Source organism: Meles meles, chromosome 3 (assembly GCF_922984935.1).
Source record: "Meles meles chromosome 3, mMelMel3.1 paternal haplotype, whole genome shotgun sequence".
NCBI lineage: Eukaryota > Metazoa > Chordata > Mammalia > Carnivora > Mustelidae > Meles > Meles meles.
Window position 1 is genome coordinate 98180645 of NC_060068.1, and position 18866 is coordinate 98199510.

Genomic DNA, 18866 nt, shown 5'->3' on the forward strand with positions numbered 1-18866 from the left:
TGGCTCAGTGGGTTAAGCCGCTGCCTTCGGCTCAGGTCATGATCTCGGGGTCCTGGGATCGAGTCCCACATCGGGCTCTCTGCTCAGCAGGGAGCCTGCTTCCCCCCCCCACCTGCCTCTCTATCTACTTGTGATCTCTCTCTGTCAAATAAATAAATAAAATCTTAAAAAAAAAAAAAAAAAAAAAACAGGGTCTCCTACTTTTCAGCTATCTTGCTCCAAGCTCCAGATTTTATTTATTTATTAGAGACCGTGCGTACAAGCAGGGGGTGGGGGGGAGGCAGAGGGAGAAGCAGACTCCCCGACGATCAGCAAGCCCCACTCAGAGCTGGATCCCAGAACCCTGAGATCATGCCCTGAGCCGAAGACAGATGCTTAATTGACTGAGCCACCCAGGCGCCCTGCCAGTCATCTTTTTCAAAAGGAAAGTCACACTGCATGATTCGCCTACTTAAAGACTTTTTAAAGATTGATTTTTAAGTAATCTCTAATCTTTATACCCAATGTGGGGCTTGAACTCAAAACTCTAAGATCAAGAGTTGCATGCTCCCCTGACTGTGGCAGCCAGGTGCCCCTAAAATGTTTTAATCACTGCCAAAGTCACTAGGGTAAAGTCTTGGGGTGTTACACAGCAGATTACCAAGCATCTCACCTGCTTTATCTCTTGCACCTTCATATGTGAAGGTATCATGTTTGCTTTTCCAGTCCCCAAAATATATTATAATCCTCTCTCTATCATGATTTTATACAATTGCATCTCAGCACCACTTTTTCTCCCTTCCTCATCCAATTCCTCTTTCATTCTTTTTTTCAAACTCATCCTTCAGTTCTTAGTATTGACAGCAATTTCTCTTAGTATACCCTCTGACCTCCTGAATTAACTACCCTTCGTATGTAAATTTAAAACTATCCTGTACAGTATCTTCTTACTAGACTGTAAACTGAAGTGGAGAGAATGATCTTGGTCATTTGTACATTCCTAGGATCTGGCATGATGCTGAGCAATTACTGTTTGTTGGGCTCTATTCTCAGGGTTTTGTATAATGTCATTGGACTGTCACAAACACTCTACAGAGTTTATATTATTATATTCTTGTTTTATAGAAGAGGAAATAGACCCAGAAATAGTTAACATTCTTAAAGTCATGGGTACCTGGGTGGCTCAGTCATTAAGCGTCTGCCTTCGGTTCACGTCATTAACCCTGGGGTCCTGGGATCAAACCCTGCATCAGGCTCCCTCCTTAGCGGGGAGTGTGCTTCTCCCTCTCCCACTCCCCTTGCTTGTATTCCCTCTCTCACTGTCTCTCTCTCTCTCTCTCAATCAAATAAATAAATAAAATCTTATTTTTTTTTTTAAAAAAATTTCTTAAAGTCATACTGTAAGTGGCCAAGAGTTGAACCCAAGTGATTGATTCCAGAACCTGAACACTTACTCATTACTGCCTCCCTTATAAACATTTTAATATATCTTGATGTACTTCATATTTGTGGGCTGCCTTAAATCTTACAAAATAAAAATGGGGTAGAAATAAGAATACACAGAGTTGAAAGATAGTTACATTCAAAAAACAGAGTTCTTGGGGCGCCTGGGTGGCTCAGTGGGTTAAGCCGCTGCCTTCGGCCCGGGTCATGATCTCAGGGTCTTGGGATCGAGTCCCATATCGGGCTCTCTGCTCAGCAGGGAGCCTGCTTCCCCCTCTCTCTCTCTGCCTGCCTTTCTGCCTACTTGTGATCTCTCTCTGACAAAAAAAAAAAAAAAAAAAAAAAAAAAAAACAGAGTTCTTTATACTACATCTGTTATGTTCTTCCCTAAAATGTGTGTGCCAGAAGGGCATTAAAACCGTTTTTCACGGACAGCTGATTGAGACCTGCTAGATCCCTACCATCAACCCCCCTTTTTCTACATAATGCATGAACCATCATCTTGTGATAGTGGTGACAGTACAGTTTGGTATTAGTGGCAGAACTTTAGGAGTCACCCTGGCTACAACCAAGCACTTACAAACCATCTTCTAAGCTTGCATCCTAGTATCATAGCTAATTTTGTTCATTATATGCTGATTTTTATGGCTTCAGTTTTAAACTTTTGTTTTTTAATTTTATTTATTTATTTGACAGAGAGAGATCACAAGTAGACAGAGAGGCAGGCAGAGAGAGAGAGAGAAGCAGGCTCCCCGCTGAGCAGAGAGCCCAATGCGGGACTCAATCCCAGGACCCTGAGATCATGACCTGAGCCGAAGGCAGCGGCTTAACCCACTGAGCCACCCAGGCGCCCTATGGCTTCAGTTTTAGAGGGTGACTCTATTTTCGGTTCTGAAGATCTGCCTTATGAAACATAAACTTCTCTCTGCTTCCACATGTGTCAACTATATTGAAATATTACCTTTTAGTAGATTTGAGTATCTGATTATCTGAGCCTCTTACTAGAACTTATTTATGATTTTTTTGTTCCTTTTATACAAGGTTCATGAAAGAAGTGTCCAGTCAGACTTCTTACTGATTATCTTGAAGGAAATTTTACAGAAACGGTCTGATCTGCACTTGATTCTAATGAGTGCCACGGTAGACAGTGAAAAGTTTTCTACATATTTCACACACTGCCCAATTCTCAGAATTTCAGGAAGAAGCTATCCTGTTGAGGTAAGTTTTCTTTATAATGTGTACATGAACAGAAACAACGTTCCTACCAGGGAGCTTCCCCAGAAGATAGGCCCTAGTAGTCTGAGCCCATACCTAGTCTTACAGTACTGCAAGGGAGGAGAGGACTTGGAGATGGCTCGGGAATCGGATGGCTGGTGCTGCTTGGATTGAGGGTGGGTGGGCTGGAAGGAAGGATTCTGCTGAAGGACATACCTGAGAAGTACAGGACAGAAAACACACTTCCATGTCAAAACCATTATAACCAGAGTGAGGGTGACTGCCTGGCAATAAAGAACTCCTTTTTCACCCACCTCTCAAATTTAGGCTTGTTTGTGATGCTTCTTTTCTGCCTGTTCTATTCTTAAGGTTTATCCTTTGGCTTCAGTTCATAAAGACATCTCTTTTTAATTGGTTTTCACAAGTTAAAAAATAGACACCATAATTTAATTTATCCTGAGACTTCCAGGGACAAACTCATCTCTATCAATCAAGTTTTCCATTCCCAAATAATGTAGAAAGAAGCTTTTCTCATAGTAGTCTACATTAATATTTGGTAACATTGAAAAGATAACAGTCCCCTCATTCACTTTAAAATGTATTTACTGAAATAAATTTGAGTTCACCATTTAAATGCCTTAATCTATGTAGGTTTTTCATCTTGAAGATATAATAGAAGAAACAGGCTTTGTACTGGAGAAAGACTCTGAATACTGTCAGAAATTTCTGGAGGAGGAAGAAGAAATTACCATTAATGTTACAAGCAAAGCAGGGGGAATAAAAAAGTATCAGGTAAAAAGAAAACATTTTCAAAGACATCTGCTAGTGATATCCGTGGTATAACCTTCTATGAGATGTTTGAAATCAAATGGCTGGCTCAGTGAATTCAAGTATAATTTGGTAGAAAAAGGAAGAAATAGGATTTTGAACAAATTTTAAAGGTCATTTCTTTAATCTTTGGTTTATGATATTTTATACTATTTTGGCCATAAAGATAGACAAAAAAAAAAAATCAAGGACCATATAAATAAGCAGTCTTTATTGTTTCATAGCAACAACTAATTATTTAGGAGTAAATTTGTAATTATTTTCTTTACTTTATCTGAACACCTTGGGTATTGAAGATGGGGCAGGACTAAAATCTAGAGATCCTTGCCATTTTTCCTCAGCAGTCTCTGTCCTGGTATGAGCCAACCTTGGCTATATAGTGAAACTGTCTAGAACAAACACAGCTCTTCCTAAAGAGTTAGTTCCAAAAATAAACATGTCATTGAAACTATCATAAAAGCTAAATTACCGAACATTTTAACCAGTGGTACTATATCCAGTATTTTTATTGTATCCATGATATTTCATGCTTATATCCAATCTGATGGATACATGAAGTTACTTTATTTTCTAGTTAAGCAGATAAATCGAGAAAGCAAAAACCAAAATCTTTGCCTAAAACTCCAGAGGTAGAAACTAGAAACTAAAGAAGGATTTCAGAAAATTAAAGGTATTTCAAAAGAGATAATTGAAATTCACAACCAAAGTAGAATCTAGTAGGAATGAGGCCAATATAAACTACTTACTAAAGTTATTATGGGAACACCTGGGTGCCTTACTTAGGTTCGGCTCAGGTCATCATCTCAGAGTCACGAGATGGAGCCCCTTACCTGGCTCCGTGCTGGGCTGTGGAGCCTACATAAGATTCTCTTTCTCTCTTCCCCTCTGCCCCTCCACCCACGCACCAAAAAGTTACTATGACCTCTCCTGGGTCTGCTTCTTACTTGCCACAGAACAATGCATACAGTGTTGTTTTTCTTAGCTCTTTAATTTAGTCTGTACATGACAAGATTAAAAGTATTGCTTTACAATTGAGGTTAAATGAAATGAAATACGCAAGACATGAAATTTTACACTTTTTCCGCAGTTAAAAACTGTACTCTTAACATACCTTAACAAAATAATGGTTTTATTTTGTTTTTGTATTTTCTCAAAATGAGGAACAGTTTTGAATGACTGCAAATACATCGTTTTTCCTTGTCTTATAAAAATACATAATATTTTTGTTCACCTTTTTCTGATTGTTTCTTGTAGGAATATGTACCAGCAGTTCATACTGGACCAAGTGCTGATTTAAATCCACTTTATCACAAGTACAGCAGTCGCACTCAGCATGCTATTCTCTACATGAATCCTCATAAAATCAACCTGGATCTCATTTTGGAACTTCTTATATACTTAGGTATATATCTTTTTTTCTAATTTGACTCCGTTTGTTTTGATAAAACTTTTCTGCGTACTGAAGATGTTTTAGTAACGTGTTACATGCTATCCCTTACCTTTTTTCTTATGTTGAATTTCAGACAGAAGTCCCCAATTCAGAAATATTGAAGGAGCAGTATTGATCTTTTTACCAGGACTTGCACATATTCAACAGTTGTATGATCTCCTGTCAACTGACAGAAGATTTTTTTCTGAACGGTAACTACCAGTCTTCATTATATTCCAAGTAGTTTTGAAATAGAAAAATGTTTTGTTTATCAAAATTCTTGATCAGAATTTTCCGTCTTTTTACCTTCAAGCTTTTTAACATTTCTATTACAGCACTTAATATACTAAAAATTTTAGGTATTATTTCTGCTTTTGTTTTGTGTTCTTATTATGAGTAAGCAGAGGGAATCCTGTGGTTGAGAGTAAGACGGTGACTCCCCTTCCCTACCACCTGGACAGTGCAAAACCCCCACAGGTTGCAGTTTATCACCCAGACATATGGAATTAGCTGTTTTGTGTATCTGTCCTGATATGGTTCATTACTGCTGTCACAGTTACCATATCTAAGCATATTTTTAAATTCTCTAAACCTTATATTCCATATAAATTTATATGAAGTATTTTCTCTTTGAGTATATGTGGTTTCATTGTCTCATTCTCAGAACTGTTGTGTTTGAAATTTTTCATAATAAAAAAATTTTTAATTGCTATTTGCAAATAAATTTTGTTATTCTTTGCAGTGTCTTCTAAAGAGAAATTCTTGCTAAGAACTATGATTTTAACTTTCAGATATAAAGTGATAGCTCTGCATTCTATTCTTTCAACTCAAGATCAAGCTGCAGCGTTCACACTTCCTCCTCCTGGAGTCAGGAAGGTAAAATTCCATGAAGCAAATTTATGTGTGATCTGAGAATATTTTGTGAAATATTAGGACTCTTTAACATCACAGTTATTAAAATGTTATTGAGTGTATATATTGCATGGCAGACTCCAGATGCTATCTGGCTTAACATAATCAGAAGTGAACCCAATAATGAAATTTAAGTATTTGAATATTTATATTATGCATTATTAAAGGGACAAGGCTTTTAGGGGAGTGACAGTTGAAAAATATTATGGCATGGATTTTACTTGTGAAAAGAAAAAGAAAAATCACTACTGTTCCCATCCTTTTCATGAGGGATGTTGGATGTCAGGAGCTATTTGAATGCTGTGAGGATTCTTTGTTGTTCTCCAGTCTGTTCATCCCTGATTATCTTTGTTAATACATAGACCATTAGGTTAGGAAACAGTCTCAGTATTTTCATGTCTCCTCCATTCAGGATTCTAAATGTAAAGAGGTACTTGGCAGAGAGTTTCTCAGATTTAGGAGGGGATAAAAGAGCACAGTGTAAGGGACGCCTGGGTGGCTCAGTGGGTTAAAGCCTCTGCCTTCGGCTCAGGTCATGATCTCGGGGTCCTGGGATCGAGCCCCGCATCGGGCTCTCTGCTCCGCCGGGAGCCTGCTTCCTCCTCTCTCTCTGCCTGCCTCTCTGCCTAGTTGTGATTTCTCTCTGTTAAATAAATTAAAAAAAAAAAAAAAAAAAAAGAGCACAGTGTAAGAACTGTGGGGAATCTGAGAGCTCCCAGAAAAGAGCCTGAATTCTGAGGCTCTCTGACCTGTAACATTTGGGCTTCCCTCCAAGATTTGGTTTAAAGAGAATTCTACCTCTTAAAGATTATCTATTTATTTATCAGAAAGCAAGCCCAAGCAGGGATAGCAGCAGGAAGTGGGAGAAGCAGACTCTGTGCTGAGCAAGGAGTCTGATGCAGGACTTAATCCCAGGACCTTGGGATTATGACCTGAGCCAAAGGCAGATGCTTAACCAACTGAGCCACCCAGGTGTCCCGAAAAAAATATTTTTTAATTTTTTTAATTAGAACGAGCACTAGGTCCCATCTAAGTCTTAGAACCCAGATTATTATTTCCTAGAAATTTTCCCAGAAAAACAAGCATTCACTGTTGAATTACAGAGTTGAGATAGAACAATATGAAAATGACTACTTGATGGAAAATTTCCTAAATGTTTTACCTCCAAGGACTCAAGAGAAAAAATGCAAAGACTACAGTATTCAGCCATCACTATTAAGAATTTTAGAACTAGAGGGGCACCTGGGTGGCTCAGTGGATTAAGCCGCTGCCTTCGGCTCAGGTCATGATCTCAGGGTCCTGGGATCGAGCCCCGCATCGGGCTCTCTGCTCCGCGGGGAGCCTGCTTCCTCCTCTCTCTCTCTGCCTGCCTCTCTGCCTACTTGTGATCTCTCTCTCTGTCAAATAAATAAATAAAATCTTAAAAAAAAAAAAGAATTTTAGAACTAGAAATGGAGCTAAGAAGTCATCTATTTCTGCCTCCTATGTTACAGTAGAAGTATCTGAAATCATCTGAGGTAAAATGACTTGGCTGAGGTCACAGAGCTAGTAAGTAGTAGAGCCAGGGCAGCAACAACTTCTTACTGACATACTATTTTTTCCCAATAATTGTGAATGGTTGTGCTGAGCTGTCTCTATTCCTGACCCAATTTCCCAGGCTACTTAGTTCATTTTTAAGATGACTGACTAGAATTAGGGGAACGGTATTTTTGTTGGAATAAAAATCCCTAACTTTAATTGGCAAGCTAAGCTGTGAAAACTAATTGTAAAGAATTAAAATTACACAGTAATGGCAAGTTGTTGTTGTTTTTTTTTTTTTTTTAAGATTTTATTTATTTGACAGAGATCACAAGGAAGCAGAGGCAGGCAGTGGTTGGCGGGGAGCAGGCTCCCTGCTGAGCAGAGAGTCTGATGGGGGGCTCAATCCCGAGATCCTGAGATCATGACCTGAGCTGAAGGCAGAGGCTTAACCCACTGAGCCACCCAGGTGCTCCAGTAATAGCAAGTTGATGGAGAATTTTTGTAAATAATGTTGAAATTCACTTTTTAAAATTCATTAGGTCAAACTGTATAGTTTAAATGATTGCACACTGCTGAAAGTTGTTATCTAAATCTTTTGGCTTTTGTTTATTTTCAGATTGTCTTAGCAACAAATATCGCAGAGACAGGTATCACTATTCCAGATGTTGTATTTGTAATTGACACTGGAAGAACAAAAGAAAATAAGTAAGTTTGAAAAGGGTTTGGTGCTCCTGTATTCTTGCGAGAAATCACAGAATCATATAGGGAAAATCCCAAATGTCCTAATTCTACCTGAAGCAAAAAGCCTCAGAGAAACTCTTAAGAAACTTTACAATGCCCAAGAGTAAATGTCAGGTTTCATGTCTTGATTTTTCCCACAAGTGATGCTAGCTAGTATACCACTACTTATAGAAAACTGGTGGGACGCCTGGGTGGCTCAGTGGGTTAGGCCACTGCCTTCGGCTCAGGTCATGATCTCAGGGTGCTGGGATCGAGTCCCGTGTCGGGCTCTCTGCTCGGCAGGGAGCCTGCTTCCCCCTCTCTCTCTCTCTGCCTGCCTCTCTATCTACTTGTGATCTCTCTCTATCAAATAAATAAAAATAAAAAAAATCTTAAAAAAAATATTTAAAAAAAACTGGGAAAATTTTCAGAACATAATTTTTTGTAAATTTGTAAAATATCTTTACAAAAACATTTGAGATTATAACAGCATATGGATTTTGGAATCAGAGTTGGATTAAAATCTCTGATCTATAGTCTTGAGCAAGTAATAATACAGTAAGTATAATTATCAGTCACCTCCTATGTAAATGGGGAACATGAATATTTTTCGTAACTGAAAGTACGTGATATGTTAATTGGCACTTAATGGGTTAACCTTACCTGAATCTTCATAAAAAGATTACTACTTTTAATGTTTTAATGGTTATTTGGCAAAAACAGGGAAAATCTCCTTGATAGTCTATTGTAATCCATATACACTTTCCCTCTATTAGGAAACTTCAGCAATATTTGGCAATGCATATGACCACTGAGAGGCATTTCTCAAACTCTTTCAAAGACGTCTTATTGCATAATTGATAGGCCTTCCATTAAAATAAAACATCTTCCATGATCAGATTAATTTTTTTCCCTTGTAGAGGTATCTGAAGCTTTTGACAGCCTGAGATTCAGTTTGGAAAGTTTGCTAAATTATTTAAATATGAAACATGACTTGGAAAACTCGCCCACAATTATGATGGACTTTTTTTTAGCCTGTCTTCAATATAATTTTAACAGGCACCTATTTCCAACCTTTTTTAGATTTTGATTTAAGTTCTTTATCTAATTATTCTGTCCTGAAACTTTTCTTCAGGTACCATGAAAGCAGTCAGATGAGTTCTTTGGTTGAGACGTTTGTGAGTAAAGCAAGTGCTCTGCAGCGGCAGGGGAGAGCTGGAAGGGTCCGAGATGGCTTCTGCTTCAGAATGTACACAAGAGAAAGGTATGACACAGCACTGGAAATCAAAAATACATCTGTCATTATAGTGTGGCATTTCTGATAATGGGCCAAGTGTTTAATATGATTTTATTTTTCAGATTTGAAGGCTTTATGGACTATTCTGTCCCTGAAATCTTGCGTGTACCTCTGGAGGAATTATGTCTTCACATTATGGTAATGCCAAAGGAATTCAGATGCAATTTTTTTCATTCTTTACTACTCCTTTCTAAAAAAGAACAAAATATGAACACTTAAAATTCTCTTACCTTACATTGCTCTAGATTTTCAAGAATTTTATTTACTCTTTAATAAATATCCCCTCCCCCATCTTTTTTTTTAAAGATTTTAGTTATTTATTTGAGAGCGAGAAAGAGTGTGCATGAGAGACAGCACACACAGGGGAAGCAGCAGAGGCAGGGGAAGAGGTAGAAGTAGGCTCCTGTTTGAGCAGGGAGTCCAGTGTGGGGCTCAATCCCAGAATCCCAGGATTATGACCTGAACTAAAGGCAGTTGCTTACTTTTCAGACCTTGGGGGGAGAAGGAGGCCATGCTTGGGCATCTAGTGGGTAGAGACCAGGGATGACTGCTAAACCTTGCATATTACACAGCAGTTTCTTAAAGAATTATATGGCCCAAAATAACAACAGTGCTGAGATAGAGAAACCCCGACATAGACCAAGAGCTTCCTACTCTGAAAGATCTATAATTCCCTTCAATTTTAGATTTTGACTTTACAAAAATCAGGAATAAAGAAACTAAAAATATGGCCTAGAGGATCTCTTCCTCATGCCAGCCTTTAACACACACACAGAGTTTCTCACACACTTCCAATTTTAAGAAAAAGAACAGGTTAGCCTTACTGAGACATTTATGTCTCTTTGCTTAGAATTTATTTCCAATTTGACCATCTCTTTGGTCAATTCTAATAACATACTGATTTATCACTCTTTTTTAATACGCAGAAATGCAATCTTGGTTCTCCTGAAGATTTCCTCTCCAAAGCCTTAGATCCTCCTCAGCTTCAAGTAATCAGCAATGCAATGAATTTACTCCGAAAAATTGGAGCATGTGAACTAAATGAGCCTACACTGACTCCACTGGGCCAACACCTTGCAGCTCTGCCTGTGAATGTCAAGATTGGCAAGATGCTTATTTTTGGTGCCATATTTGGGTGCCTTGACCCAGTGGTAAGATAAATGTTTCTCTTGCTTCTTCACTTTAATTATCGTTTTGGCTAAGTTTGGAAATAATTTTTAACTTTTTGTATTTATATACAAAATCATACACATTCATCCCTTAAGTGTACTGTAGGTACTATTATGTAAATGCGTTTGGCTTGTCTAGACTTTTGCTACCAAAAATCCCACTTGAAATGTTTATTTAATTGAATATATAGATGGGGGAGGGGTAGAACAAGCAAGCTCTGGTGGGAGGGAAGGGGAGAGAGTCTTTTTTTTTTTTTAAAGATTTTATTTATTTGATATATAGAGATCACAAGTAGATAGAGAGGCAAGCAGAGAAAGAGGGGGAAGCAGGTTCCCTGCTGAGCAGAGAGCCCGATGTGGGGCTCGATCCCAGGACCCTGAGATCACGACCCGAGCCAAAGGCAGAGGCTTAACCCACTGAGCCACCCAGGCGCCCCTGAAGGGGGGAGAGTCTTAAGCAGGCTTCCTGCCCAGGACAGAGGCCAACCAGAGCTCGATTTCATGACCCTGAGATCCTGAGCCAAAATCAAGAACTGGACCAAGCTCAACTGACTGAGCCACCCAGGTGCCCCTTTATGTAAAGTAGATTCTTTTAAAACTGTGAACCCCACAGACTTTCCTAAGCAGAATGAAAAACTTTATTCCTTCACTTTTTCTGCATTATCTCTCTGAGCCAGCAATTACTGGCAGTTCTGTTTTATCAAGTTATCTCAGAATTAACAAATTTTGTGCCTCTTTCTGAATCTCTGGGCTCTATATGCTTGCTGTGCCATTTCAGCTTTCCAGTTTTACCAGGCTGTGGCCTTTTCTGGGGCTGCAAACCAGGGCTGTTTAAAAACAGAATGAAGAAGTGTGTAGCATACTCTGTTTCTCTAGTATTAAGAATACTCACCAGATTTGTGCTGAGTCCAAAAAACCTCTGTCATGATAGTTGATGTGAAAAGCTGCAACAACAACAAATGGGTCATAATGCATTACAAATTATTTTTTAAGTATTTAAAGAACATTGCAGGCAATGGAAATTCAGTAAGCTAAGAGTCAAGATACATGAGGTACGATCCTGGATTGCTTCTCACTATGTGAGACATGAATCACTATATACCCACTCAAGTTTTTATCTCTGATTCTGGTGATATGACCTCCTTATAAATACGGTCTAGAAGTGCTATATTTTTAAAATTAAATTAAGTGAAGCCCACAATAACTAATTAAAATGAAACTGCTAGCTATTGAAGAACACAAGGTATTGGAAAAGAAACACGCAACTTGAAAGTGGGACTGTTGTATGATTTGCTTTCCTTTACAAATCACCTTTCCATATATACCTCTTTACTGATAAATGTTTTGGTTATTTATGGATAGGCAACACTAGCTGCAGTGATGACTGAGAAGTCTCCTTTTACTACACCAATTGGTCGGAAAGATGAGGCAGATCTTGCCAAATCAGCTTTGGCTATGGCCGATTCGGACCACCTGACGATCTACAACGCATACCTAGGGTAAAGAAATAATCTGGGTGTTGTCAGTAAGTCAGTGACTGAGGTTATTTACTTAAAAAAATTTACCTTTGATTTTCATTAAAAAGGTAAATCAAAGATTTACCTTTGAGTTACTTCATCTATCAAGGTATAATTATGTTAAAGATTGTTTTATAATCCTTCTAAAATTTAAGAATAATGTACATTGTATTGTATCTATATTACCTCATATTTGGAGTTAATAATTTATACACAAAAAATGTCTCCATATTGCAGTTCATACTCCTATATTCAGTTAGTAGTTCCTACAGCAATTAAGACCCCCCCCAAGTGATTGTAATATCATTAAAGCTTACTTTGGTTAATATCTCTGAAACACAGAGTTTGAAAAGAAAACATGTTAAACTTGGGTCATTTTATGTACATAGATGGAAAAAAGCACGGCAAGAAGGCGGCTGTCGTTCTGAAATAGCATACTGCCGGAGAAACTTTCTTAATAGAACATCTCTGTTAACCCTAGAGGTAAGTCTTGATAGAGCTTGCTAATTTGGGGCCATATGGTTGATGGAAAGGCTTATTGTAGAAATAGAAATAGAAATGCCTAGGATGGTGATTGATACATAGTACAGATTTAATTTGCTGAATTACTATATTTGTAATTTTTTGTTTCGTTTCTTGTAGTAGGTGACTTTTATGTATTAAACTGTGATTTAAAATAGTATTTAACAGTCATAATGTAATAGTCATAAAATGCTTCCAAGGCTTAGGACCTAGTTATTTTTCCTGAGAGCCACAGTTCCCTTTAGTGAAATTCTTCTCTATTTTCCTGAACATTAGCCAGCTACTTCGTTGCAGGTAGGATGATAGCTATGGGAAAAGCATCCACGGCATGGTACTCTGTGGCTGATTGTGACCAAGTGTATAAATCTGCTCTTGGTAAGGGAAACCTAACTGTGCCCCTCACTCAGGTTTTGACAACTGCTGAGGACCAGAATTATTTCTTGGAGGAGAGAAAGTAGAATTTTGGTTAAATACAAAGATAAGCGATGGCAAAAAGCAGGGCTCCTCTACTATTCATGGTGCATAGGAAATGATGTTCAGTACACCATCTAAAGGCAAACAGTTTCTACTGCCGACATGCTATAAAAGTATTCAGAAAATAAACAGTGTATCTTACATAATTCCTTTATTCTGTGCTCATATCTTAAAGGGTTAAATATTTTATTCCCATATAACTTAAGCCATTATTTTTTGTCATTCAAAATAACGGCTGGGACAAGAGCAGAAGAATGAGTTTTGCCCTTCTACAAGTAGATAAAGGGATAAAGTGAAGAAACAGCTGTCTCTGGGCTAACTCACTGGGATTCCTCAGTCTCCACTCCTTTAGAGCCACCCAGCTACCTCCCACCTCCTTTCTTCTGTGTGCCTTTTCTTCACCTCCCCTAGGCTGCAAGGTTTTCCATCTCTTCACCTACCCTGTGGTGTTAGAGCAGCTGTTTGGCCTTTTCTCACCTGGAATCAAAGTCTCTTAAGCCCCAAACCAGAAACCTAAAGGAAATCCAAATGTAAATATCACCTTTTAATCGACTGTATCCTGTTTACTATGAAAAATGCTCATCCTTCCTATAGAATTTAAACTGGCTGGTGCTTCGTTACTAAAGGCAAATACAGATTTTACACAACAATTTTAGATTAAATGAAGGTGTCATTGTTAGAATTAAGGTGAGATTCTCGGGGGCAAATGAACAAAGTATTTGCAGTCCAGGACCAAGATTCCTCTCCTGTTCTTCATCAGTATTAGTCCTCTCTGAGTGGAGAGAGCTACTACTGAAGTAAATATATTGAATTCAAATATGTTCAGGCACATTTTTATTGCTCTCACATTTTAGACATATGACACAGAAAGTCTTGGGACATGGAAATAGATAACTCTTGATTTACCATATCGTTTTTTCCTCCTTTGATTTGGGCTGTAGTTAACTAAATAATTTGGCATCCCATCAATTTTGATGGGAAACAGCAATATATATTAAAGGGTTGTCAGTTTCTCTATTTTAATCAATAATGATCTTGTCTCTTTTTAACATAAACCAATCTAGGATGTAAAGCAAGAATTAATCAAGTTGGTTAAGGCAGCAGGATTTTCATCATCCACAACACCTAATGACTGGGAAGGAAACAGAGCCTCACAAACCCTTTCCTTCCAAGAAATTGCCCTTCTTAAAGCTGTACTGGCCGCTGGACTATATGACAATGTGGGGAAGATAATCTATACAAAATCAGTTGATGTTACAGAAAAATTGGCTTGCATTGTGGAGACAGCCCAAGGCAAAGCTCAAGTACATCCATCCTCAGTAAATCGAGATTTGCAGACTTATGGATGGCTCCTATACCAGGAGAAGGTAAAGTGCTTATTCTTAATTCCACTATTCAGAGATTTATTCTAGAAGTCAGTTGTAACAAGTCATGATGCCCCAACAAGTATATTTGGTTCTCAAATTGAACAGTTTATTTTTTACATATTTGAAATCTGTGTGTATATAGTTTCTCATAAAAAGTCCTATCTCTTTCACTTAATGAAAGAAAAATGTTAAGGTTTCTATGCTATCATCTTTCCTACCTGAAGTAAAGACAATTATAGCAAATAGATACTGTTTATAATGTATCAGTTCAAAAAAAATAATGTATCAGTTCCCTGAGATTTCAACAAAAGGTGCTACCTCAAAAGAGAACAAGGACATGTTCTATGTGCATTCCAAATAAAGGGGATATGGGGTTAGACAGAACCCTATATGATCTAGCAACAGTTTGAGTCACAGTGTAACCCAAGATAGTTTAAAAGTATTTATAGATTACAATTAAAATCTTTTGAGTCGTAGCTTGCTATAAACTAACAAGGATCCATATTTTGAAGTACTGGGTCAAAAAGTCATTACCCTGTCATAACACTTGAATATAAAACCTGAGGAATTCCTGACTAATGACCATAGCTGAACATTGATCTAGAAACCAGCCACTATGAAACAGTTTTATTTTTGAACTAATTAACAGCATTAGTATTATAAAATGGCTTATTCATAGTTTCATTTACGTTGAAGGTATATAATTCGCCCTTACAATTAATGTTTTAAAATGCCCTTTAATAGTATAAATGCACAGATGTTAGAATGTAAAGGTAGCTTTACAAAACTTACAGTATAAATCTTATATGAGCAAATTACAAAAAATGCTTACATGAAACAGATGAATGTCTCACATTTTCAGGCTGCGAAGTTTTTTTTCTCTCTTTATTCCTATGCAGGTAAGGTATACCCGAGTATATCTGAGGGAAACTACCCTAATAACCCCTTTTCCAGTTTTACTTTTTGGTGGTGATATTGAAGTTCAACACCGGGAACGTCTTCTTTCCATTGATGGCTGGATCTATTTTCAGGTACATGCTACAGCTGATCTCATAACTTTAAAATTTTCTACTTACAGTAACAGTGAGGTAGATTTTTAAAATTTTGTCAGTGTTTGCATAGTTTCTCCCTATAATTTCACTGAAAGTGGAAGACTTCCTTATTTTATCTTGCCTATACTGTTTTAAATCAGTTAAATACGAAAATCAAATAATATTCCTACTATTGCAGACTACATTATCAGTAATAATAACTTGCCATCCATAAGTTAACTGTCTCTGTAGTTAACTTTATATGGATTATTCTAAATTACCCTGATAACCTTGTGGTTAATTTCCATAGATGAGATACTTAAATTCAGTGAGAAGTTTAAATAACTTTCTTAGAGTAAATGAATTCTTAGTAGCCAAGCAAGACTTCTAAGCTTCTTCTACTTCGTACCAACTATAAGGAAACACAGATTTTAATGAGTATGATCAATTTTTCCTCCAGAAAAATTAGACCAGTCATTGCTACCGGCAATAAGCTAATTTCTTTGTAACCCCATCAACAGTGACCAGCTTTAAAAAAATCTAATACATTCTGTTACTGTATGCCATCACAATTTGTCTAAGACTGGAGAAGTAAACTTAAATGCAACTTAAAAAATATATGCAGTTCTCACCAAGAGGTCAGGGTTGTAGAAATTGTCTGTAACTGGACTATAGTCGTGATTGCACAACTCTATAAATATACTAAAAATCAAATTGTACACTTAATAATGAGTAAATTTTTAAGGTTAGTAAATTATACCTCAGTAAAACTACTAATTCCTTCCCCCAAATTTCAGACTTCACTCCCACAGTTATTGTAAGAGAAGTTACAGGAATAATTTCCCTGTATTTTTCCAATAACATTTTATATTCAGGTCCAGATGTTTTTAAACAGATGGTAAGGTATACATGCTTTCTTTCACTTATTGAAACACGTTCACACTCACAGGGATTAACTTTGGCCAATATGTCATCTCCTCTCAACAGGCTCCTGTAAAAATAGCTGTCATTTTCAAGCAGCTTAGAGTTCTCATTGATTCTGTTTTAAGAAAAAAGCTTGAAAATCCTAAGATGTCCCTTGAAAGTAAGTATTTGATTATAATATAGGTAGAAAACTATTTTTAAACATTTGAGTACATTAGAACACACACTGAAGTCTTACAGTCCATATGATTAAAAATTTTCATAAAATTTATTTTATGCTGAATTCCATCCGACTCTTAGACATTGCTTCATTATTCACAATCTAATTATCTTACTCTTTCCTCTTCTAAGCTTTACTTTTAAACTTCTGGCCATTTCCAGGGAAAAAGGATGGTGAAACTGAGCATTGTTAAATTTTGATTATAAGGGACTTTCTGTGAGGTTCCCAACGTATTTTTATCTACCATTCTCACAAATGTAGAGCTCTAGTCCATTGAAAAAGTACAATATTTTTCAACAGAAACCTACAGTAAACACCTGAGTTTTCCGTTAATCTGGTGCAGTGTTTCCCACCCAAATTTCCCAAATCATCCAAATCATCTTGGCAGATATTAAAATACAAAGTCCAAAGACCTACCCCAGACATATTTAATCTCATTTATGGGAGAGGCCTGTGTGTTATTTTTTAAACACTTAATTTATAACCCTTTCCTCTAATACCATCCCCCTTTTTAAATAGAGTAATTTTTATTAAGCTGGATTATTTTACTGGTAAAATTTGTCATTTAGGATTTGGTTGGTTACATCTTCATGCTTTGATTTAAGGTGTTTCTCTATGCCCTGTATACCCTGTGGACTATAGTAGTTGTACCTAAAGCTTTAATTGGATTTCTAGGAAAAGCATATTTTCTGCTTGCTGCTCTGTTCTTCCCATTGCATCACATTACAAAGCATTTCAGTTTGGTTTTCCCACTTTGAATGATGTTAAGAATTGATCAGTGGGTTGCAACATGATTGACTGTATTTAACAAGTATCTTAGTTAATGCTCATAGAATAAAAAGTTGGAAGTTACGGATCTAGTGCTACTACCCTGAAACTTACGGAGCTTAAAATTCATGGTTCTTTCTAGACCCGTCATTGTTTCCCTTTTAGCAAATGATCTTTTCTTTTTCTTCCTTCCTTCACTAATTAATTAATTAATGTCAGAGTAGCCCCCCAGAATTTGAGTGTCAGGCCATGGGCCCAGTTATCAGAATTTCTCAGGGCACTCTCTTACTGAAGTGTCTAATGTAAAGACAGAATTTCAGTCTTGCAGCCCTGATAATTACACCTATCTGAAGAGCAGTTAAGAAGTTCTTAAGAAGTCACAGTCTCGGAACAACTGTTGAAAAGGAGAAGCATCTGTTAACATAACCTCCTTAGCAAATACTGTAGCCTCTCTTGCTCTGTTTGTCAGATTAATTGGTGTTTGATACTTTTGTTGTGTAGAGAGATCTGTCACTTCCCCATTGACACCTCTCCAAGAGCCTTCCCTGTTAGAAGTTTCTGTTGGGACTAAACATGGAGCAACTGGTATCAGTTCCTCCTCCTTTGCCCATACTGTGGAAATCCTGACATTCTGAAGACGATGGAACAGTCTGTAGATCCTTCAGTATATCTGAGCCAGGTGACAAAGTTAGCAAACCGCTTGTCTTAAAAGAATTTTTAAAGAAATAATTCCTTATAAAGGACAAATAGTTAAATCACGTCATGTTTTGGGGCACTGGCCTCCTTGTAAAAGAAGGGTAAAATAACTGTAACAATAATATTTGTAGGGCAACAAATCCTATTTGTGGACATCTCTTGTGAATATTTCTGGTATAGTCTTGTATTCTAATATAAAAGAATTTTCTAATCAAGTATGCCTGCTATTCACATGTGTATACTTTGGGAATTTAACCAGGTGATGAATTTGTTCATGGGTGCTTTTTTTCCACTCAGATGACAAGATTCTGCAGATCATTACAGAACTGATAAAAACAGAGAATCATAACTGAAACTGAAAGTCATGGTCAACTGCTTTAAAAATGAAGATATGGTCATGAAATTATGTGAAAATGGACCATCACATTAAGTATTTCAGTACTTAAAATGTTGGTACTAGCCATAACTTAAAGGTGATGGAAAAAAAAGCACATACTTTAAACATGTGTAATTTTCTAGTTCCTTTTTAATGATAATTATTTGCAATGTATTTAGCACTACATTTACAATAAATCCTTTGGTATCATCCATGCTTCATATATCATTATGTGCCTATGGGCAAGGCCTGTGTCTGTAGTATCTGTAACTTAGTGTCCTGATTCCCTATGTATACATACACCTTATGCTCTACCAGTCCTTCTTATCTGGAGAGTTTAGACCTTCTCGACCCACAAGAGAAAGTGAGCTCCAAAACCAGTTGCAATTAAATTTCCTTGAAAAGAACAACTTCAGAATCAATTATTTAATATTTATAACCAAAATGAAAACCTAAGT

At 37.1% G+C, this 18866-nt stretch overlaps 1 protein-coding gene across 1 annotated transcript in view; it reads left to right on the forward strand.

Annotated features, from left to right (window-relative positions):
* Positions 1 to 18620, forward strand: part of DHX29 (DExH-box helicase 29) — a 54369-nt gene extending 35749 nt beyond the window's left edge. The window contains exons 13-27 of the mRNA XM_045998831.1: positions 2464 to 2640; positions 3289 to 3429; positions 4720 to 4867; positions 4989 to 5106; positions 5686 to 5770; positions 7944 to 8032; positions 9183 to 9311; positions 9407 to 9482; positions 10271 to 10495; positions 11876 to 12012; positions 12420 to 12513; positions 14091 to 14393; positions 15293 to 15424; positions 16412 to 16508; positions 18330 to 18620. Coding sequence (XP_045854787.1) covers positions 2464 to 2640; positions 3289 to 3429; positions 4720 to 4867; positions 4989 to 5106; positions 5686 to 5770; positions 7944 to 8032; positions 9183 to 9311; positions 9407 to 9482; positions 10271 to 10495; positions 11876 to 12012; positions 12420 to 12513; positions 14091 to 14393; positions 15293 to 15424; positions 16412 to 16508; positions 18330 to 18385 — 2007 coding nt within the window. The 3' untranslated portion in view covers positions 18386 to 18620. The remainder of the gene's footprint in view (positions 1 to 2463; positions 2641 to 3288; positions 3430 to 4719; positions 4868 to 4988; positions 5107 to 5685; positions 5771 to 7943; positions 8033 to 9182; positions 9312 to 9406; positions 9483 to 10270; positions 10496 to 11875; positions 12013 to 12419; positions 12514 to 14090; positions 14394 to 15292; positions 15425 to 16411; positions 16509 to 18329) is intronic.
* Positions 18621 to 18866: the final 246 nt, after the last annotated feature.